The sequence below is a fragment of the Sebastes fasciatus genome, chromosome 7 (assembly GCF_043250625.1).
Source record: "Sebastes fasciatus isolate fSebFas1 chromosome 7, fSebFas1.pri, whole genome shotgun sequence".
In the NCBI taxonomy this organism is placed as follows: Eukaryota; Metazoa; Chordata; class Actinopteri; order Perciformes; family Sebastidae; genus Sebastes; species Sebastes fasciatus.
The window spans coordinates 34,741,836-34,766,752 of NC_133801.1; the positions used below are offsets into that span (position 1 = coordinate 34,741,836).

Genomic DNA, 24,917 nt, shown 5'->3' on the forward strand with positions numbered 1-24,917 from the left:
CTTTTAAAGGTGAATAAATGAAAGTGTCTTGAATAAAAAAAAAGACTCCTTTCTTTAGCCACATTACTTCAAATGTATCTTCTTTTCCTGTAAAGACCAAAAAATCTAAAATATGAAGATTCTAGTTTCTTTGTAAAGAAACTAGAATCACCGCCTCGTGATTGTACGCCTCCGCCAACCAGTCAAGTTGTAGTTTGCATCCATGTCTGTCCAAAATATCAACATTTGATCCCAGTAGACATTTGTGTGAAATGGTCATAATTACCATGTGAATTCATGAGTAGGGATGCACCAGTCCAACTTTTTCAGTCCGATAGTGATAGCGATACCTGGACTTTGGGTATCGGCCGATACAGAGTACTGATACCAATGTTTCATAATTAATAAGCTCTACGCCTCACTGTGTGGAAGTGACTGGGATCATTCTTTTATGTGTAAGGCAACATCAGGCTTGACATAAACATTACTTTCTTAACTTGGTAAAACAAAATGCAACAAATACATAGATATAAATTCACTTAGTTGATATTTAATAAAATAATAAATTGTACATCAACAACTTGGTAAAAAACAATTCTAAATTAACAGGAATTACTATTACTATAGTATAAACCTTTTTAATGCAGCAACAAATTGGTCAAAACTGAAACAGGAATTAAAATGCCAGTATATAATGTATATAGTATATAAACACAGAATTGAATTGAATTGAATAGATCGGCCTCAATGTCACCAATACCTGATCCAGCTATTTGAGTCAGTAATGGCCCGATATCCGACCCGGCATCGGTATTGGTGCATCCCTACCCCCGACCAGTCAAGATGCAGTTTACATGCATGTCATCCAAAATGTCAACATTTTATGCAATTAGATATTTGTGTGAAATTGACACAATTAGCATATGAATTATTGAGCTATGGCCAAAAATGTGACCACAGTGACCTTTGATCACCAAATGTGATTCAGTTCATCCTCGAGTCCAAGTGGACGTTTGTGCCAAACTCGAAGAAATTCTGCTCCAGATGTTCCTGAGATATCACAAGAATGGGATGGATGTGAGGTCACAGTGACCTTTGACCACCAAATTCTAATCAGATCATCCTTGAGACAAAGTGGACATTTATGCCAAATTTGAAGAATTCCACTTCTGGCATTCCTGAGATATTGCATTCACGAGAATGGACCAGACGGATGGACGGACATGCGTACAGACAACCCAAAAACATAATGCCTCCGGCCAAGGCTGTCGGCGGCGTGGAGGCATTAATACAAGTTTTTTATGTGCATGCTAGTTTGTATGCAGTAGCAGCAGTCACTGGATGACTGGTGAGGACAAGACAACCTGACCTTTTACTTCCACAACAACATGTAATGCACTTGTCACCGCTGCTTTACAATTCATGGACCGCCCATGCAACGTGCTTCTCGGAATAACGTCCTCAGATTTGTGTAATTAAAAGAGGCACACGCACGTGTACACGCCAACACATTGCAGCTTCACCTCATCGCCACTTAACTGCCGGACAACTTATTCCAGCTCCATCTCATTAACTGAGCACAACACATTTCTGCTAAAGCGGCATGGTAATGTGTGAGTTATCAAAAGGAGCAGGTTCTACTTGAGTTACCGCTGTCAGCAAGGGCTGAAAACATAATGCTGCTTAAAGCTCTCTAAACACAGCATAATACACACGGCTGCTACTGTGTGGGTGTCTCAGTTATGCATGGGGATAAAGAAAAAAAAAAGATGATGATATGGCTTGTAGATGGAGACTCACAATAGCACATTACCAGGGTGTGATCTTTGGGGTTGCACGGACCGCTGCACCTATTGGCCTTTTGCCCATTAAGTTGTATAGTCAATCTGTTGTGTGCACTCATGCTAAAGAGAGAGATGCAGTAAAAATCCCCGCTTGGGCCTCATATCTTCACAGCCGAGAGGGATGCATTTTCTTCTTTAAAAAGCAAATTTCTCATTACTTTTTTTTTTGACAACCATTTGAATATCTATATGGACTTAATTTCATGCTTGACCTGCATTTCACCAGAGATGTAAGTAGAAAAGACAGAACGGCTTGCTTGGAACAATCAGAAATGGTAAAAAACAAATGTTGACTTGACTTTGTTTCTTTTTTATTTATGAGTTAAAATCAAATGTTTATGGTGCCATCATAAAGTTTTCAAGCTCTTTGACTTTTTCACGCTCTGTGGTGTGAGCCGGATTTCAAACTGGAGTGAGAACACAGTTACCCGTATTGTCACAGTAGACTCTTTTCATTTCAAAAGGGTTTAACTGTATAAGTAGGGTGGCCCATCGGTGCAACATTTCAGAAAACACATTTCCCAGAACGGGGGAAAAAAAGTAGGTATCATCTTTGTCATTCTTAAAATTAGAATCCTCAAGATTTTCATGAAAAACCACTAACGCTTCTTTTTTAATGCTTGTTTCGGTGTCTGTATTATTATGAGTTTACTATTTTGATTTGATTCGATGAAGGGATACGACCAAAATAACTGTGATGTCAGTGTGCGGAAAATTCATCATTATATTTAAAGGTATAATATGTAACCGTTGTCGTATCCTGTTTGTTAAGACACCGCATTCAAAGTTGGTCACACCTCCTCAGCTCAACAAGCCGAGAGGGAGAGAGAGCAGCGATGACTGAGCGAGCTATAGAGTGACTGAAGAGAGAGAGCGGCGTTAATGAGAACAAAGCAGCGAATCGGAGAAATAAAACATTATTTTCTGATTGTTTCATGGCGGTTACGTTTGAAAACACACAAATAACTCTGCACAACTCTGCGTGAAGGTCCAAGTTATCGGATTTTGAATGAATGCAGGCTTTCTGTTTGCTGGCTGTGTCTCAGCGCTGCTCTCGTCAAACTACAGACACACACCGATCATAGCTGCTATCACAGCACAGAGAGGAGCGGGGGGGGGGATCACTGGAACACAGGCACATAACACAACCCGTTCTGATCTGTGAAATACAGACACTTTGTATCTAACAGAGTAAAGGTGGACTTGTGTCTCAGTATCAGAAGCCGAGAGGCGTGACAAAGCCGTGGTATTTGTCCACCTGAATGGGCTACACACCCTGAAAGTTGTTATTGGCTGGGGTCCAAAGGTTTGCACACACTAAAAAGCGTCCAGAGTAAAGCAAAATAAGAAGAAGACAGAAAATACAGGCAGAGGGCTGAAGTGTCTCTGCAGAAACAGACACCGACACACACTGCTAGTGGGGCACAAGTGATGACTGAGAGGGATTATTTCTGTATCAGTCTATGCATTGTTTTTTAGTTAACTCTTGCATATTATTATACCGTTAACGTGATTACTATACCAGCTTTGTAATCTAAATTTCTTGGTTGATTTGAATAAAAGAATCTTGAGGAGTCAGATATAATAAAGACTGCTATGTTTTAAACAGCATTATACATTCCGACTCCAGTCTGCATGCAAATAGAAGACCTCAGAGTGAGTTAAGCTGCAGTGCAGCAATAAACTTAGTAATTGAATTAGGTGAATAACTGTTTGTAATGTCAGTTCAATATCTGGGACAAGTTAATGCTGTGATCCGAGCAGCAGCAGCGAGCACTAACAGCCTGTATTACTGGAGAGAGTCCAAAAGTGCCGACATGATCTGCATCTTTGGATATCGCCAGAGATCATTTACCTCAGAGGGTAAATACTAAAATATTTATCAAAGAACTTCTTAGTTTATATAATCACATCCTGTTCCCTCTACAAATATAAGTGATCCTGATCATGTGTGATTTAGAAATATCAGATCTTGTTTAAATATGCACATTTTAGTCTAATTACCTCCGCCAAGGCCGAAAGCCTAGGAAGGAGGTTATGTTTTCACCGACGTTGGTTTGTTGGTTTGTTTGTTTGTCCGTTAGTAGGATTACTCCAAAAGTTTGCAATGGATTTGAATGAAATGTTTTAGAGGGGTGGGCTGTGGCACAATGAACAATCCATTAGATTTTGCTGGCGATTCGGATCATGATCCAGATTCAAGAATATTTTCAAGAACTCCGATCAGCCTGAGCATTAAAACCGCAGGGTATAACGCATCCGAGTGCAATTCTAGTTTTTAATGTCAATTCGAGTGTGTTTGAAGTCCGTCAAGTCCGCAGTGTGGTGAAACCAGAAATAACTAGAATTGCACTCAGAGAGCGCAGGCCTCCGCCAACGCGTGACTTTAAAAACAGACCACAAGCTCACAGCTGGCGGTACCGTGAGGTGGTCGGCTTATTATTAACACGGTGTGTTTCCATGTAACGTATCTGCGTATGCTTCTCTCATTCAGCAGCCTTGTTATGTCTGTATAATGTTACACTACGTTGTCTCTGCCAGCAGCTCCCGCACAAACATCCCCACACGTATCTCTCTGCTCTCAGAAGGAGGCGGGGTCATGCGTCAACGCGTAATCAGCTACACTGCACATGTGTTGTACTCTGAGGTCTTAAAAGGTCCCACATTATAAAAAAGTGAGATTTTCATGTTTTTTTTAAGTTCTATATAAATACTGTGGAAGTATCGAAACGCTTAATCCACAGAGAAATACACACAGTCCGTATTCAGAAACTCTGTATTTGAAACAAGCCTTCAGGATTTATGTCCATTTGTGATGTCACAAATATACAATATTTAGACCCTTTACACAGATTTAAACGTAAACATTCTAAATGTGTCCCAGTTTATTCCTGGTTGCAGTATATGTGAATGTCATCAGCTGACAGGAAGTACACATGGACCCAAGCTGTTGCCTAGCAACCCAATTCTGTTGCAATTTCATCGCAATTCCATCGAAATGTGCTAAAACGAAGCATTTCAGACAGAGGGTAAATACATATTCATTCATTTTTTAACATTACAGCATGTAAACATGTTCTAGTAGAAACACAAAATACAAGTATGATCCTGAAAATGAGCATGACACGGGACCTTTAATGCTCAGGCTGATCGGAATCCTTAAAAATATTCCTGAATCCTGATCATGATCTCGATCGCCACCAAAATCTAATGGATTGTTCATTGTGCCACACTTGACCCATCTAAAAAATTTTATTCAAATTCTTTGCAGAATTTTGGAGTAATCCTGCTAACGGACAAACAAACAAACCAACAAACAAACCCAACGCCGGTGAAAACATAACCTCCTTCCTAGGCCTTCAGCCTTGGCGGAGGTAATAAAACCCAACCTCCAGTCAGGCTCTTTTAGCACCTCTGATTCACTGGAGCGTCAGGGCGGCTGAGATGACCAGAGGCAGCAGGAAGTAGAGAAGATGCACATGTGCTTCCTGAGGTGAGAGTCGCCCCATACTGGTCCAGGAGCTGCAGGGCCACGCTATTGGTCCAGCCAAAACCCAGCTACAGAGAGGACAACACAGCGGAGCATATTTTCATTTTTATTTAGCACTTGAGCAAAGCAGCAATGATAAAAACACTAAGAAAAAAACAAGTGACTAATTTGTGCTGATGGAAACAGTAAGAAAACCAAAGTGAAAGGTAGATGACAACAAGACCCAGCAGGGTAGATAATTATGCAAAAAAAAAAACAGAAGATGGATAATGACAAAGAAGTGAGGAGGAGTGTGTAGATGATGAGCATGCAAATGTGTTTAAGTTAAGAAGCAGAAGTGAGGTAGAAAGAATTGACGGGGCTCTGCATGAAATTAGAAAGACTTGTGTGACTTTAAGCACATTAGTTTTACGCCATCAACTCATGAAAGGAGATACCTGAACTTCATATTCTCCTCCACCACCAGGTCTGCCATCGCCGTTCACATCATACTGTCAGGGGGGAAGAAAATTGCGCATTCTGAGCCAGCTGTGTTATCACTGTGCAACACCAGCTCCGGCATACTGAAGCCTTAAAAGACTCACCTTTTCAAACATGGCTCCATACTTCATGTATGCCAACCAGTTTGTCTTGATCCAGCGCTGGGCCAAATTGGATGCAAGTTCTTTAGCTTCCTCTGAAGGCAGCTTGGATAAACCTAGAAATACGAGAAGATTTCAATTATTAAATAAACCTAAGAGTCTTTTTTTTTTTTTTAACATGAGGCTTGCTGGTGATGCATATCAGTCGATCAAATTTTATTTACAGAGCACATTTCATACGACAGGCGTAGACTCAATGTGCTTCAAATAAAAACAAAAAAGATCATATACGGTAAAAACATAGAATAATATATAAGATAAGAATGTATTAAAACATATAAGATAAAAACATAAGTTAAGAATTAGGGCTGTCAATCTATTAAAATATTTAATCGTGATTAATCGCATGATTGTCCATAGTTAGTAGCTACTAATCGCAAATTAATTGCACATTTTTTATCTGTTCACTATGTACCTTAAAAGGAGATTCATCAAGTATTTAATACTCTTATCAGCATGGGAGTGGGCAAATATGCTGCTTTATGCAAATGTATGTATATATTTATTACTGAAAATCAATTAACAACACAAAACAATGACAGATATTGTCCAGAAACCCTCACAGGTACTGCATTTAGCATAAAAAATATGCTCAAATCATAACATGGCAAACTGCAGCCCAACAGGCAACAACAGCTGTCAGTGTGTCAGTGTGCTGACTTGACTATGACTTGCCCCCAAACTGCATGTGATTATCATAAAGTGGGAATGTCTGTAAAGGGGAGACTCGTGGGTACCCATAGAACCCATTTTCATTCCCATATCTGGAGATCAGAGGTCAAGGGAGCCCTTTGAAAATGGCCATGGTAGTGTTTCCTCGACACAATTTGGCATACGTTTGGAACGTTATTTAGCCTCCTATCACGAGGAAGTGAAAGCTAGTATGACATGGTTGGTACCGATGGATTCCTTCGGTTTTCTAGTTTCATATGGTGCTAGTAAGTCACTCTAGATTTAAAACTGAGCCCGTTACAACCTTCGAAAGATTGAATGCATTAAAGAATTTAGTGGCGTTGTAACAAATTTAGATAAGAACATAAGATAAGGTATTACATATATAAAACATATAAGATATAAACATATAAGATAAGAAGGGATTGCTGTAAAAAGGGGAATACGATAAAAAGGTATTATTAAAAATGTAATAACAGTAATAATACTGATTCTGAAACAAAAAATTATACATAGTCCCCCAATTATAGGATATATTACAGGATAGTGATCATAATCATACAGACCAAGCAACCAAAGAGTTTTTAGGGCCGAAAATAACTCTGATCATGTGTCACACAGACAAGACTAAAGGCCAAAAAACGCACTAAATAAGCAACAAGTAAAGCTGGCTGCAGTGAGGGCCCGGCAGAGCTTCACCAGGGCAGATACCAAGTGTCTGCTGATCCCAGTGGGTGGTCAGATTTGAAGTCAAATATTAAATATAATGACTTTATGTAACTTGTCCAATTACTTTCGGTCCCCCTTTAAAAGTATCCCGTGGAGTTGTTGACCACTAGTTGCACATCGGGCCATGTTTTTACAAGTGTTTTGTTTGTACTGTGCACAGCGCACAAGGACATGTGCACGTGGATAGTGTGATATACATTTCCGCAAATGGTTTCATACTATTCCACTGATGACGGTGACATTCTCAGAAATGCAGCAATGTGCCAGTAAAGGCAGGGAAGAAGAAGAAGACCGCTTGCAAGCAAATGTGGATGGTAAATGGACTCGCTTTTATCTAGTCTTCTAACCACTCACTGCGCTTTATGCAACGTGTCAATATTCACACACACATTCATACACTGATGGCAGAAGCTGCCATACAACGCGCCAACCTGCTCATCAGATTCTAATCTTATCATTCACACACATTCAAACACCAACAGCACAGCCTTCGGGAGCAATTTGGGGTTCAGTATCTTGCCCAAGGACACCTCGACATGTGGACTGGAAATTGGCTTCATTTATTGGCTTTTTATGAGGGGACACATTCAATATGTTTGTTGGACCTCAGTGATGCACAGTGCATTTTATTGAGTATCAACTAGTGGGCAACCTCCGGGTCTGAGAAGTGAAGCCGATGCTGAAGTGCCTTAAAGGTCCCATATTGTGCTCATTTTCAGGTTCATACTTGTATTTTGGGTTTCTACTAGAACATGTTTACATGCTTTAATGTTTAAAAAAACTCTTTATTTTCCTCATGCTGTCTGCTTGAACATACCTGTATTTACCCTCTGTCTGAAACGCTCTGTTTGACTACATTTCAATGGAATTGCAACAGAATTGCGTTGCTAGGCAACAGCTTGGGTCCATGTTTACGTCCTGTCAGCTGATGTTATTCACATACACTGCAACAGGAAATAAACTGGGACACATTTAGAATGTTCATGTTTAAATCTGTGTAAAGGTTCTAAATATTGTATATTTGTGACATCACAAATGGACAGAAATCCTGACTTTCAAAACTTTCACAGTATTTATTAGAACTTAAACCTGCTTTATAATATAAAAGCCATGAAAATGTCACCTTTTACAATAAAGGACCTTTAAACTTGTATTCTTTCTAATATCCAGCAGGGGGCGACTCCTCTGGTTGCTAAAAGAAGTCTGATTGTATAGAAGTCTATGAGAAAATGAGCCTACTTCTCTCTTGCTTTATTACCTCAGTAAACATTGTAAACATGAGTTTATGGTCTCAATCGCTAGTTTCAAGTCTTTTTCAATACAGCATGATGTTCATTTAGTAAATGGTGGTCCCATTTAGAGTCAAATAGACAATAAAGCAGGGGATGCTTTAGGGCGTGGCTGTCTTGTGATTGACAGGTCGCTACCACGGCGTTATCCGGTCTGGGAGTCGTCCGTGTTTTGATCTTACAATTATAACCCTTTCACAGTGTGTTTTCAGTTCATGAAAATTAATTAGAACCTTTCCGGTCGCCTAAAAATGTCTTATTCAGCGTTCGGTTGCACTAAGTTCCACCCTCTTGTGTAACTTCTGGTTGCAAAAAACCAAGATGGCGACGGCAAAAATTACAAACTCAAGGCTACAAAACGGCAGTCCACAAACCAATGGATGACGTCACTGTGACTACATCCACTTCTTATGTACAGTCTATGGTAACACTAAACAAACAGAACTGTTTTCAAGAAAATTCCACAGAGCACCTTTAAGTGTATGGACGTAAACGGTCTCAAATTTAACCTGAAGGTCAGTAGTTTAACCTGTTTTGTTCCATTTCACATCCATGTGCTGTAATAAATAAAGCACTACCCTACAACCTCTGTGCCACTGTGTATTTTCAGAAATGATTATGCAAAGACAGCAGAGCAGCATGTTGAACAATTGGTGAATCATCAGTACAGGTTTCTAGACGTTCTCTTTGCGGCAGATCAGTTTATTGCTACCTACCGTCGATGAGCATGTGCTGCAGAGGAGGCCATGCGTTAGGGTAATCCCACTGCTGCCCAGACTCCCTCAGCGACGTTGGAACTCCATTGGGGAACTGGAGAGCACCACTCCCCTGTATCACATGAAAAGCATGCAGGGATTAAACCAGTGCAGTGTGTGTGCGCCATCTGCTGGAGGAAATGAGCACAGTTCATAAAGCACATGTAGCATCCTACTAGGTGGGCTTCTCAGCAGAAGGGAGGATTTATATAGAGGATGGAATCTGCCAAAATCAAAAATTAATAAATAAATGACTCAATAAATAAATAAATGAACATGTCATTAAATGTAGCAAAAATAATATAAATAATAAATGCAGCCATTCATTTATTGATTAAATGTGACAAATTTATATTTCTGTTTTGCTTCATTATTTATTTAACTTTGTATTAATTCCCTTCTGATGACAAGAAAAGAATACAGAAATAAAGTTTAGGGAAATAAATAAGGGGTGAAATGCAAAGGGAAAATCATGCATAAATAAATACATACATTTAAAAAATAAATATTAAAATAAATAAAATGAATAAATAAATATAAACTACATGCAAAAATAAACACATTTATAAATTAATAAAAATAAATACATCAAAATAAAAGGAAAAAATTAACAGAAGAGTAAATAAATAAGATAATTAATACAAAGATAAATAAATAAAGAAGCAAATTAAAACAGAAATCTCAGTTTATGTCACATTTTTAGTTTAATTAATTAAAGGCTATATTATTTTTAATATTATTTTTCCTACATTTAGGCAAAGTAAAAAGCTCTCTCTAGAGCCTGTGTTTGGTTAGTCCGTTCTGGGCTACTGTAGAAACATGGCGGACATGTGAAGAGGACCCGCTCCCTATTTAGATATGAAGGACTCATTCTAAGCTAACGAAAACACAACAATTCTTAGTTTCAGGTGATTATACACTAATGAAAACATAGTTATGAATATTATATTCCATTACTGCTAATAGATCTCCTGAAATGTTACACACTGGTCCTTTAAAAGGAGATTACTCCTGTAAAGAAACTGCTATAAAAAAAAAAGAAAGTCAATGCTTGGATGATCTCAATCTAAATTCTAAACACCTCTACTGTATTGAGGTGGAGGCCGACATTTGAGAGACAAATCTCAAAACCCACTCAAATAAAACCAAACATACAGTATCTGCATAGCTAGATACCATTAGAGGAAAGTGGGGAAAATGTGCATCTTGTAATTTGGATGAAAATAAACAAAATGATCCATTCTCCATCATTTATTTGTGAATCGAGAGCATAATAAAGCCTAGAATCTTCACCAACCTTCAGATACTGTACTGCCTTCTCTCCCATCTCGGGCCGAGAATAGCACTGCGCCCAAACAGGTGCCAGGTTGGAGGGGTAAAACTCAAAGTGTTTGGAGTGCGTCACCAGATTGTAGTCGAACCAGGCTCCCCTCTCAGCATCCCACAGCACCGACTCTACCGCCTCCAGTCTGCGGGCTGCAGCCTGGTCATGCAGTGCAGCTGAGTCACCATCACCTGTCAGGAAGCAGCACATCACCGTTACGTAACACCAGTTAGGAGCTAAAAGCAGCGTGCAGGCCAAAGTGACTTCCAAGGTCAGAAGCTGCTCGCGTACTCACCCAGTATCCTGTGAAATGAAGCGAGAGTCCTCTCATTGAGGCACAGCAGAGCGTTGAGGTCAGTGGGCAGGATGTGACTAGTGCTGGTGTCCCTGAGGGAGCCGTTGTTGTGGCCGTCACCGTCTATATACCAGCGGGATGTGAAGTCCCAACCAGACTCTGCACCCGCTTTCAGATCCATCCACAGCTGCTCCTTACGGACTGAGGGCAAGAAAAACAACATAAATTCACTAGTAGAGCCACAACAAATCAGCATCTAAAAATGTGCTACTTATTCATGTATGTCTTGTTTGTTAACTGGATGTGGAAAATATGCAGGCTGTGAATAACATGTTTGTTTCAGTTTTTCAAAGAGACAAAAAAAAAATGTCTCCTCCAAGGAGGAGGAAATATCTTGATGACCTTGACTATTTCTTGTTAAGAAAATAACGATATATTCTTCTTACATATAAGGGATAAATCTTCAGAAATTTGAGCAAACACATTTTTGCTGGCAGAAAAAAAATAACATTTTAGCAAACGAGTATTTTTCCTTCAAACAGCTTTTCTTAAAATTAACGGTCAAATTGTTCAGCAGCGATATGAAAGAATGAATATATTCATTAAAACATGGCACTGAGGAATTTTCAGAACAAATTTGTTTTTTGCACAGATGATCCTTGAATAAAGGAGAGTATAATCAGCTTTTCTGCTGAGGAGCAATTATAAACTACAGTACATTTAGTCCAGGACAGAACACCCCACAGCGTTAGCTTTTCTTTCTCTCTCATGGAATAAAATAACCATAGCACGCTGATATTTCTCATGCTCATAAAGAGGGATTCATTCAGCCACCAACAATATGAACACTAATAATAAGCCACATTACCGTCAGAGAGTCCTTCAGCTGATTCAAGATCCTCTGTGTAGGATTCAGGCCTAGAGAGAAGAAAACACATGGTTAGTGTAGGTGAAGACACACCCTACAATACCCACATATCTTTTTATTAGATTCACAGTATGTCAGACGTACCTGGGCGAGCCCACCTGCACATGGTACCGGTTCAATACATGCTCTGACCCATTTACTCTCACAGCCACAGAGCGGTTCTGCATCCAAAACCGGTACTCCTGCTCCAGAGCTGGTAAAGCTGCTCTAAACCAAGTTTGTACAGACAGCAGGACAGACATTAAAGCTGCAGTCGGTAACTTGGAGCAAATATGATACAAAGTTATATTTTATAAAACAGTCACTATATTCTGACAGTAGTGCATGAGACAGATAATCAGTGGAAAAAAATCATGCTGCTCTGCCTCCTCCTGTACTCCTACTGGCATTTACTACTTTCCACCGGGCCAGAAGAACCAATCAGAGCCGAGCTGTCTCTACAGCAGCTGTCAGTCACTACTTGTGAAACTCAAGAACTCCGATCAAACGGTGAAACTAGGCAGCGCTGATCAAATATGAATCAATATTCTGTTACTGTAATGTCTATTTCTCTCCTCAGATGTTTTCAGAAACATCTTGTAATGTACTGTTTAGCTGTAAAATGAGAAAGTTTGTGACCCGGCAGCCATGTTGAATACAATCTTGCCAAAGCCAAGCACCGCCCGCCGGCCGAATCCATATCAGGTTCTCTGGGAGATTCATAACGGCCTAGCACCAGTGTATCTGCGCCGCGCCTCATAAGCCGTATGAACATAAAAACTATGTGAGGAGCATCTGGACGAGCCGACGCACGGCACCGGGCCGGGGGGAGGGGGGGGATTTAACGAGGGTGCTGTAATTTATCAATTCAATGTTCACGTCGTTTTTGTAAAATAACTAGCGAACTGTTCGTCATAAAATTTTTTTAGTTGTGAACAAATATAATGAATGAAACATTATTTAAGAGATTTCTGAATCTACTCTTTTGCTTTAAAGAATAGGACTTTACAGGGTAAACATTTCCAGAAGACTTAAAGGTCACATATTATACTCCATTTAAACTAGTTATTATAGGTCTCAGACACCTCCAAACCATGTCTCTGAAGGTTTTTTTTTCAAAAAAACAATCCGATCATGCATTCCAGCATGTCTCTATAACCTGTTTCAGCCCATTTCCAAAAGTGCTGATTTCTGTGTCTGTAGCTCTGTAGGTCTCATATTATGCTCATTTCCAGGTTCATAGATGTATTTTAATGTTGCACTAGAACATGTTTACATGCTGCAATGTTCAAAAAAACCTTTATTCTTCTCATACTGCAGCCTGAGTCTGCCTGCCTCAGAGCCTAATTCAGCCTGTCTGAAAACCCCTGATTCACAGCCTGTCTCCTCCCAGAGAGAGAGAGAGAGAGAGAGAGAGAGAGAGAGAGAGAGAGAGAGCGAGAGAGAGAGCGAGAGAGAGAGCGAGAGAGCGAGAGAGAGAGCGAGAGAGAGAGAGAGAGAGAGAGAGAGAGAGAGAGCGAGAGAGAGAGAGAGAGAGAGAGAGCAGCTAGAATAAAGTTTATAAACCACTTTAAAGTTTATAAACCAGAAACTTCACCCAGCGCACGTTACCGGAGGAATCTGATCAGAAATCGGCGACACATGATGAACATCTGCGGTCCAGATTCCAGGTTTTCCTGACGGTTTCTCTCAGGTAAATAATGCTGTTTATATCTCTGTTAGTTAGCTCAGTGTTTACCTCATGCATCAACTCTGTAAACCGTAAACATACACTCTGTTTTACGTCTGTCTTTACAGATCCATCTGTGAGAAATGACCGACAGAATCATCCCAGAGGAGAGCAGACAGCTGAGAGCAGATGGCTCTGTTTACATGGAGATACAGAGCTAACCCGGTAGCATGTAGCTAACCCGTTAGCATGTATCTACATGCTAACGGGTTAGCTACATGCTACCGCTATGACACGGTGTGTAAACACAGCGACCATCAGGGTGGAAAATAGAAGATGTGAAACAGTAGTCAGTTCATTATTTCTGCTAAAAGATAAATGTATGGAAGATCAGAGTAATGGTATATTATTTACAGTAGTAGCTGTCTCTGTGTTACCATGACTACAGACCACCGGAGCTTAGCTTACCATAGTTTACCAGAGCTGAAGACTTTCTCCTGTACCATGTTAACATAACTGCAGGTGAGCTGATTACAAATGCTGTGAATAATTAATATTGTCATCTGTCAACTCAAATAAAGTTTGACTGTGAAACAGAAATGTGTTGTGTTGCTTACAAGTCACTATTTACTACCTGTACTCTGCTACATGCATGACATCAAATATATATAATATATAAATATCATCTGTTTGAACAGTGTAATTACATAAAGCCTTTGTGAAAGAACGTTATATTTAGATGATGGGAGTACATGAAGCCTGTTCTGCTGGTTCTTGCAGACTAACAGTAGGAGCTACTTTGCTTAAGTTCGGTTGAGGAGGAGAGACAGTGACGCGCTGTGGGGCGGGGTCAGCTACTGAAGGTTCTGCTCTGGTTCGACCAGGAAACCCTTATATGGCTAATTCTCAAATGACGTCAGAAGAAAAGAAAAGCTGCGCAGCGTTGTTTCGACACCCATTTCCGGACAAACGGAGCAGGAGAAAAAGAGAGAGGATGGTCTTTTATGATACTATGGTGACTTGTAGACACACTGGGGACAGATATTGATGTTTAAAAGACATGGAAAAGTGCATTTTGCATAATAGGTGACCTTTAAATGTTCAGACGAAGGCTGTGATAATAAAATAATGCTTAAAGGTCCCATATTATAAAAATATATATTTTTTTATTATAAAGCAGGCTTAAGTCCAATATAAATACTGTGAAAGTATCGAAACGCTCAATCCACAGAGAAACACACATAGTCCGTATTCAGAAACAAGCTGTCAGGATTTCTGTCCATTTGTGATGTCACAAATACACAATATTTAGACCCTTTACACAGATTTAAACGTAAACATTCTAAATGTGTCCAAGTTTATTCCTGGTTGCAGTGTATGTGAATGTCATCAGCTGACAGGAAGTACACATGGACCCAAACTGTTGCCTAGCAACGCAATTCTGTTGCAATTTCGTCACAATTCCGTCTAAATGCACTAAAACGGAGCCTTTAAGACAGAGGGTAAATGCAGGCATATTCAAGCCGACAGTATGAGGAAAATAAAGTTTTTTTTGAACATTACAGCATGTAAACATGTTCTAGTAGAAACACAAAATACAAGTATGAACCTGAAAATGATCATGATACGGGACCTTTAAGGAAATAATGAATAAATAGGAATAAGATGCTGGCTGATACACACCCAACACTTCAAGCACTGGGCAGCGCTACCTAGTTTGACAGTTTGATCCGAGTTGGCCAGCAGCTGCTGTAGAGACTCCTCTGCTCTGATTGGTTGATTTTGTTTAGGCGTGGTGGAATCTAGCAAATGCCATCAGGAGCGCTAAGAGGAGGCAGAGCAACATGATTTTTTCACAGATCATCTGTCTCATGCGCAACTGTCGGGATTTAGTGACAGTTTTATAAAAAAAAAATCTTTTTATCATTGATTTGCTGAAAGTTACCGACTACAGCTTAATATAATTATACAAAAATAGTTGGGGTGTCACATTCTAATTCAGCACGTTAGGAAAAACAAAAACACCGGCGGCACAGACAAACACGAGCACTGAGGTTTGATGTTTCTATTCTGGAAGGAGACGCGAGGCATCAGAAGAATGATAATGTGTCTGGCAGGACGTCAGCTCAGGCCTAAATATCACCTGAGGAACTCTTTATCCTTGGTTGCTTGATAGTAGCTCTCCACCATTAGAGTGAGGAATGGAGGCTGACTGCGCCTTTCATAGTAAATCCGCCCACCGTTTGGAATGAAGCCATATCTGTAGCAGAGTGATTGAAAAAAATATTTTATTCCACAAATCTTGAAATCCCCCCGGGAGCTCCATATCCAAATGAACAAGTTAGGCTGCTAAATGACTTATTATTCAAAATGAGCCTGCTGAACCACCTGCAGCGAGCTGGACCGCTATGAAACATGAAAGGTGTAACAATAGGATTGTTGGTTCCTAGTTGTTGTTGTTCCGGGGAACTGTTAGAGTGTGACACAGACAAAGTAACGCTAGCTGGAGCTGAATTAACATGTGGACTGTCGTACTGAATAAAGTCACAAGTAAGTAACTGTAATGCTTTAACCGTCCAGTCTGTATGGTTAGTGAAGAACGGAACAGATTGAAACATGGTGGCAGCGGTGCTAAAGTTTAGTAGCCGTTAAATGAAGATAAGTGCTGCTGGCTAGCTGATTAGCATTGAAGAGGCTAACCGAACACGGCAACGGTGAGCGGAGAAAAATAGCTGACGTCGAGATGGAAGGACTGAAACCTCCGTCAATACTGATTTTGGACTCCAACAACCTTGCAAAGATATGGAAGAGTTGGAAGGAGGAGTTTTCACTGTACATGGACCTTACCATGCCCGATGCTGAGGAAAGTACAAAAGTCAAGCCGTTTTATTACCTCATCGGAGAGAGTGGAAGAGAGCTCCTGGACACGCTGGCGAGCGATAACACGTCGGCGAGGAGAACAGTGAGTTCAATGATGGCGCTATTTGACGGACACTGTAATCCAAAAGTTAACGAGACTGTTGAGATACAGATTCTTCGTGCGGAACCAAGGATTAGCAGAAAACATCGACAAATATGTCACGGACTTGAGAGTGTTGGCCAGTAGTTGTAACTTAGGAGACATTAAAGACACACTAATAAGAGATCGAATTGTGTGTGGCACAAGTAGCTCTGCTATGAGGGAGAGATTACTCAGAGAGGAGAATCTGACACTGGACAAGTGCCTGAAAATTTGCAGAGCTGCCGAGCTGTCAAGGGAGAACAGCAAAACACTGCAAGGACTGACAGTGGAGGAAGTACATGCACTTAAATACGCAGGAGAGAAAAGCAAAGACAATGAAATCTGCTGTAAGTTTTGTGGTAAAACACATGAGAGAAACAAGACAAAATGCCCAGCTTTTGGAAAGAAGTGTAAAAAGTGTGGGAAAGACGATCATTTTGCTGCAAAGTGCAAATCAAGAGCAGAGAACAGCAGGAAATATAAGGCAGTGCATGTTGTCTCAGAACATGACAGAGATACATGTGAGGACATTATGACCATATCAGAAGTATATGGGGACAATGAGACAATAAACCAAGTGAAAGAGAGACATAGTCAAGGACAGCAACTCTTTGCAGGAATGATGATGGACAAAACACTGGTTAACTTCCAGATAGACTGTGGAGCCACCTGCAACATCATCCCAGTACATCTGCTAAATCCAGACACACAGCTAGAGCACACAGAGAAAGTGCTTGTGATGTATAATAAGACCAGGTTATGTCCGCTTGGTAAATGTAAGGTCAAGATCAGAAACCCCAGAAACAACAAACTGTACAGACTGGAGTTTCAAGTGGTGGACCAGAACAGCAGGACTCCTTTACTGGGCAGGAAGGCCAGTGAGGCCATGAAGTTAATTAAAGTACAGTATGAGAATATCCTGGCCATTGACAGCATCGTGAAAAAACAACTGGGTCCTGTAACAAATGAGGAAAAAAGTGACGAACACATGACGATGGAGAAAATCAAAAGTGAGTTTGGAGATGTATTCACCGGTGATGGATGTTTGGAGGGTGAATATAGCATTGAAATAGACAACAGTGTGCCACCAGTAAAACTGCCAAAAAGGAGAGTGCCAGTTTCGATGATGGCACCCCTTAAAGAGGAACTCAAGGATCTGGAGAAAAGAGGGATCATTGCACCAGTGGAACGGAGCACAGACTGGATAAGCAGTATGGTCTCAGTGGCAAAGCCGAACGGGAAACCGCGGATCTGCATAGATCCAAAACCACTGAATCGGGCACTCAAAAGGAGCCATTTTCCCCTTCCTACAATTGATGACATCCTCCCAGAGTTATCAAAGGCTAAAGTATTCACAGTCTGTGATGTAAAGCACGGCTTCTGGCACGTGAAATTAAAGGAAGAGTCAAGCTACCTCACCACATTCGCCACCCCATTTGGCCGGTTCCGTTGGCTGAGAATGCCGATGGGAATTAGCCCAGCACCAGAGGTCTTCCAGAGGAAGCTCATGCAAGCGCTGGAAGGCTTACCTGGAATACACATCATTGCAGATGATGTGTTGGTCACGGGGGAAGGAGCGACACAGGAGGAGGCAGGCAAGGATCACGACGAGAAACTCAGATGCTTGCTTATCAGGTGCAGAGAGCGAAATATCAAACTAAACGGAGACAAGTTGAAACTAAGACAACAGGAAGTATCGTATATTGGGCACCTACTGACAGCTGAGGGACTGCGGATTGACCCAGAGAAAGTACGAGCAATCAAGGAGATGCCGAGGCCGACAGATGTTAAAGGGATACAGAGACTGGTTGGTATGGTGAACTACCTGTCAAAATTCTGTGATCATCTGTCAGATGATTGTGAGATCTTGAGACAACTGACACACAAAGAGAACATGTGGGAATGGACTGACATACAGGAGGCAGCGTTTCAGAGGCTGAAAGACAAAATAGCCAATACGCCTGTTCTGAAATACTACAACCAGGAAGAGGAGTTGACGCTACAGTGTGATGCGTCGGAAACAGGACTGGGAGCCGCCCTGACACAAGGGGGTAAGCCAATAGCATTTGGTAGTAGGGCACTTACACCCACTGAGAGGGGCTATGCCCAAATAGAGAAAGAATGTTTGGCGATAGTATTTGGGATGGAAAAGTTTCATCAGTATACCTATGGTAGACAGGTGACGGTACAGAGTGACCATAAGCCGCTGGAGAATATTCACAGGAAACCACTTCTTAGTGCACCAAAGCGACTGCAGAGGATGCTACTCAGGCTGCAAAAGTACGATATCAACGTGGTCTATGTGCCAGGCCGAGATATGTTGCTAGCAGACACACTGAGTAGGGCATACTTACCAGAGAGTCCTAAGGGAGACACTGAGACAGAGTTAGAGACTGTGAACATGGTTAACTACCTGCCTATCTCTGCTGAGAGACTGAGCTCCATCCGATCTGCTACAAAAGAGGACACAAAGTTACAGATGGTGACAAAGTGGATTCTGACAGGGTGGCCACAGAACAAAAATGACATTCCAACAGACATCCAGCACTACCACTCATTCCAGGATGAACTGAGTTTCCAGGATGGCATAGTGTTCAGAGGTGAGAGAGCAGTGATACCGGATGCACTCAGAGCTGACATCACTCATCGTGTCCACTCTTCTCATCTGGGAGTTGAAGGATGTCTCAGGAGAGCAAGGGAATGTGTATATTGGCAAGGAATGAATGAGTACATAAAGACTTTCATCTCCAAGTGCAATGTATGCAGGTCAGTAGACCCAAAGCAACAAAGAGAGACATTACACCCTCATGACATGACTGGGCCAAGGTGGGTACCGATTTGTTTTTCTTTAATAACAAGGACTACTTGATAACAGTAGATTACTATTCCAACTTTTGGGAGATAGATTATCTACCAGACACAAAGAGTAGTACAGTAATCAGGAAGCTAAAGGCCCATTTTGCACGATATGGGATACCAGATGTTGTTATCTCAGATAATGGCCCTCAATACGCATCTCAGGAGTTTCAGCAATTCAGCCAGATGTGGGAATTTGAACACAGGACATCCTCGCCGGGATATGCTCAGAGCAATGGGAAAGCTGAGTCGGCAGTGAAAACAGCCAAGCGTCTCATGCTGAAAGCAAAGGCTGCGGGACAAGATCCATACTTGGCTATGCTGGACCATCGCAACACACCGAGCCAAGGTCTCAACACAAGCCCGGCACAGAGACTTCTGAATAGGAGGACAAGGACTCTGCTCCCTACCAGGGACACTCTGTTGGAGCCAGAGATAACAGACAACGCACATGGACTGATACACAATAGACAGCGACAAGAGAAATACTACAACCGCACTGCAAAAGACATGGACTCTCTGAAAAAAGGGGACAGTGTGAGAGTTCAGCCTTTCGAGCCACATAAGGTCTGGAGAGCGGCGAAGGTGATGAAACCTGTAAGCCATAGATCTTATGAGGTGAAACTGGAGTCAGGTGGTGTTCTGAGAAGAAATCGTCGGCACCTCAGACGCAACCATGATACAACCTCCACACCGACACAAACCGGGACTGTGGTACACACACCAAAAGCGGTAGTGGTAGAGCGGGGTCAGGTCACCAACACCCTGTCACTACCAGGTCAGGTCGTCAGGTTACCAGACCTCACTACCTGAGAGACTTTACTCAGTGAGGAAAGCAGGGTTTCTGGACTCTGGCAAGGCCTCTGAGAAAGGAGTAATGTTTAAAATGTGATATCTGCTGTTTGTTTTGTTACGATGTTAAGGAGTGTTAAGCTACTGAAGAAAAAAAAAAAAAAAAGAAGAAAATTGTAATGTATATGCACAGTTTATTTTGTTACAATGTTTGGTTATGTATATCTGTAAAGATAACGTTTAAGTGTCACAGTACCCCAGAGAGGATAATTTTATTTGTTTCCAAGTGATAGTGGCATTAATAGTTAATATTCTTACTGATGTTGAGAATCTACATTTTTTGTTTAATTATAATATTGGTCACTGAGTTTGAGTAAGAGACTTTACTTCAAAGAAAAAAAGAAAAGATGTAACAATAGGATTGTTGGTTGCTAGTTGTTGTTGTTCCGGGGAACTGTTAGAGTGTGACACAGACAAAGTAACGCTAGCTGGAGCTGAATTAACATGTGGACTGTCGTACTGAATAAAGTCACAAGTAAGCAACTGTAATGCTTTAACCGTCCAGTCTGTATGGTTAGTGAAGAACGGAACAGATTGAAACAAAAGGTGTTTTAAGGCTTACCTGTTGACGAGATAGAGGAAGTTTTGAATCATCCCGCGGGCCGTGTCTGTCATCTCTGACAGCAGGAGCCCGTTGATGACCCAGTAGGAGTCCCTGTTGGCACAGAGCAGCTCACGTCACTGTCTAGTACATGGCACCCAGGTGGGCTCTCAGCAGAGACCCCTGGCTGGGTCTGGTTGTGATCTCTCCTCGCTCTGACCTGGTGAGGTTTCACTCTCAGACAGACAGCTGAGAGACAGGCTTCATCATTCACTCACCAATAGTAGAGCTCCCTGAAGCGCCCCCCTGGCACAACAATAGGATGAGGGGTGTATATCTGCGAGTAGAGCTCTGGGTGATCTTTAACACCAGCACCGATCTGGAGGAGAAATCATTTTTTTATTTAAAATCTTTGGACTCACGTACGTGGATGATTCAACCTATTTATTAGGGCTGCAACGAGATTTCTCATGATTGATGAATCGGAGATATTTTTGCAATTAAATGGGCTCTATGTTAGAATCAGAAATTGCTTGTTAACAGTGACATCTGTGGCAGTTAAAGCAGGGGCAAGGCAGAATGCTTTTGGCATCATTGGGCAAAGCATATTGTAATTTAAGTGTTCTGAGAGATAACTAGACTTCTGCTCCTCCTCATGGCTCTGTTTTCAGGCTTTAAAAAAATCTAGAACACAGGTCATTTCAGAGAGAGAGAGAGCGTTCATTAGCTGTTCATTCAACGGAGGCAGCTGTCAATCACTCACAAACTGATCAAACGGTCAAACTAGTCAGCGCTGATCAAATATGAATCAATATTCTGTTACTGTAATGCCTATTTCTCTCCTCAAATGTTTTCAGAAACATCTTGTAGTGTACTGTTTAGCTGTAAAATGAGAAAGTTTGCTCCGGCTGGTGGGCGATGCTTGGTATTTCCTCAACTGATCTCAACATGGCTGCCGGGTCTCAAACTTTCTCATTCGACAGCTAAACAGTAAACATTTTAGTCAGGAAATAGGCATTACAGTAACAGAATATTGATTCATATTTGATCAGCGCTGCCTAGTTTGACCGTTTGACCGTAGTCCGTGAGTGATTGACAGCTGCTCAGAGACGGCAAGGCTCCAGCTCGGCTCTGATTGGTTGTTTTCCTTTGATCTGTGAAATCTTGCAGATGCCATGAGGAGCACCGGAGGACAGAGTCACATGATTTTTTTTTCAGACTACCTGTCTCATGCGCTACTGTCGGGATATAGTGACTATTTTATAAAAATATTTTTTTTAATCATATTTGCTCCAATTCTACCCACTGCTGCTTTAAAAGCAGTCTACAGGTTCATAGAGGAAACCCAGAAAGTTGCGGAAAGTCTCATTTTTTAGGTCAGGTTACGACCAACAAAAAGAAATATTAACATACAGTCCCTTTAATCATTTGTTCTACAAATCATCAGAAAATAGCGAATATCGATTTCCTAAAGCCCAATTTCACCTATTCAAAAATAATTGGAGAAACAAAGATTTTTTTTTTTTTTGCATTTTTGCAAAAAAAAAAATATATTGCTCAATTACCAAACTGTTAAAGTTAGACCGATCGACTAATCAACCAATCATCTGAGCTCTACTCAACATCACCTTTCTACCGAGAGACTTCCACAGATTATGGATCTTTTCAGCCCAGATACGTAGTTCATGGTCAGCTATTCCTGCCAGGAACTTTGGCCTGCAAACAAGAATTAACTCACATCAACCAGGCAAACACACATCTGAGCACGAGTCCTGTAATAACCGGTTCTCACTTGTCATGCCAGTCTGGTGGCGTCCATGACTCAAACTCGGTCCCCGGTTTCTCAAAGTAAGTGCTGAGGAACTCGTGCAGTTTGGCGGGCGGGATGGTCGCGTTGGGAGATTCATTTGAAAGGTTGCGAAAAGCGGACAAAACAACATCTGCGGGAAAAAGACATGGGCTGCAAAAAAAGTATTATGAAATAAAAAAAGATTATTTACTGACTGTTGACTTACCAGGAGTTTCCCTCAGCGTCATGTCAACAAAGTACTTGCTCCCATCAAAGAGTTTAGCTTTCTGTACCTGATGCAAGATGGGCCCATTGCAGTATATCTCACTGAAATTCATTTGTAGAGTTGTGGATTATTTAACAGACATTATGCTATGACATAAGAACATAAATACAAATACATATTTTTAGAGTCCTGAAGGGAAGCAATAAAATCATATCAGCAGGTGAGGGCAAAGGTCTGCTGACAACTTAAAGGATAGAATAGCTGCAGTAGATGGTGGAGTGAACATTTACAGAAAACAGCAGCCCTCCAGGGGTTCAGCAGCAGCAGAAGGCTGATGTTACCCCAGAAACAGGAACAAAGAAAGCTCAAAGCTCACAAAATAACTGCATTTCTGACATCAGAGTGCAATTTCTTTTTGAGAATATTCAAGGATTTAAATCAGTGGTTCTCAACCTTTTTGGGCTAGTGCCCCCCCTATCCATTATCCAGGTCCCTTACCACACCCACCAAATAAAATGTAGGCTAATTGTCTTCCTAAATATTAATGTTGATTAATATTATGTATTTATTATATTCTTATAATATTGTTATTTTTCTTCTTCTGTGTTTTATCATTAAAAAAGCATGTGAATAGAAGAGATATGAATGCTATAACGGCATACTTGCCAACTTTGAGACCTTAAAAAAATGGGAGGATTTCATAACCAAAGCGGGGGGGGTGAGAGGGTCCTCCCCCAGAAACATTAGAGTCTCAGAGACTCTGTTTCCTGCATTCTGGTGACTTTAAAAGAGTGAAAATAACAAAATAATAAGTACACTACAACAACAATTTATTGTTAAACTTTTAATTTGACCTTTAACTCCCAGGAAAGAAAACTGAATAATTCTCTCCTCTGGTGTGAACTTGGCGTGTGAATCTCTGGCATAAACTAATATTCATCAGTTTTTAATTTATCTTTGCTCCTGCTTGAGTATTTTCCTTCTCTTCGTTCTCTCCAATGCTCTCTCCTAATATTATTATTATTATTATTATTATTATTATTAATAATAATAATTTACCCACCAAAATTTACTTGGCCCCAACAAATCAAATGGAGCACCCATGGGTGCTAAGATGTGAGGTGGGGGTGGTCAGAAGACCAGCTGAGGATGAGTGCAGGGAACTGGCTTCTCTCACTCACTGAAGGTCCTTTCAAACACAACGTGATGACGTCACCATTGACCTCTGAAACACGTTATTTCTAACAGCTGGCGCCGCGACGGCTTTTCACTGCACTGAGCAGAGCTGAACTCCGGCCGCTGCTCGCTGAGGAGAGCTCAGCTTAAACATGAGCTCAAACTGAGCTGTGTCGTCAGCAGACTGCTCTCTTCCACTGAGAAACAACAGTTGTTGTAGCTCCGTTGTCGTCCGGGTGGAAACAGTAGGGACTACAAACTGTTCAGAAACGGGAGTCTCCCGGGGGAAACGGGAGGGCTGTGTGTGGCTGGCTGCTCGACGCTAAGTTGCGTTCACTGGAAGTCCGACAGCGGAAATCCCTGTCAATGTGTAACCACGGTGATAACATGGCGTTCACCGTGTATCCTCGGGAGGAATTAATGTGGTACCGCCCCCGTTGAGAAACACTGATCTAAACTAAACAGTTACTTTTGGTGGCAAAGTGAAATTAAAAAGGAGACATGTTTTAGATTAACTGATCGGTTTTACAGCCATACATTAACAGGAACTTTCTTTTAGAATCAAGTTAAAGAACAGGAAGTGGTCTAAATACAGTTTATGTTATACACACAAGCCTTTTTAAGTCATTTATCTTACCTGTCACACGGTGGTGGAAAAGCACTCTTTACACAGGTGGAAAGAGCCACTGATGAAAAGCAAAATAGCACCAACCTATGCATCTTGAGCTCTAAAGTGAATTGACAGCAGAATACAAGTCTGTGTTTGGTCTGAGAACTTCCTCTAGATCAGAGTTTACATAAAGACAGAACCGCAGCAACATGCTGACACCTAGCTGTGGAAGAGAGGTTTAACAGGACAGTGGTTGCCAAGGACAACAAAAA

At 41.2% G+C, this 24,917-nt stretch overlaps 1 protein-coding gene across 1 annotated transcript; it reads right to left on the reverse strand.

Moving 5' to 3' along the window:
* Positions 1-510: 510 nt before the first annotated feature.
* Positions 511-24,908, reverse strand: treh (trehalase (brush-border membrane glycoprotein)). The gene is given in 16 exon segments (XM_074640445.1): positions 511-5,284; positions 5,286-5,381; positions 5,751-5,804; positions 5,898-6,010; positions 9,361-9,472; positions 10,697-10,914; positions 11,019-11,219; positions 11,887-11,936; positions 12,031-12,153; positions 15,738-15,854; positions 20,866-20,958; positions 21,123-21,223; positions 22,473-22,560; positions 22,637-22,784; positions 22,860-22,960; positions 24,673-24,908. Coding segments are annotated over 16 exon segments (1,740 nt in total). The 5' UTR covers positions 24,756-24,908; the 3' UTR covers positions 511-5,242.
* Between the last annotated feature and the right edge of the window lie 9 nt (positions 24,909-24,917).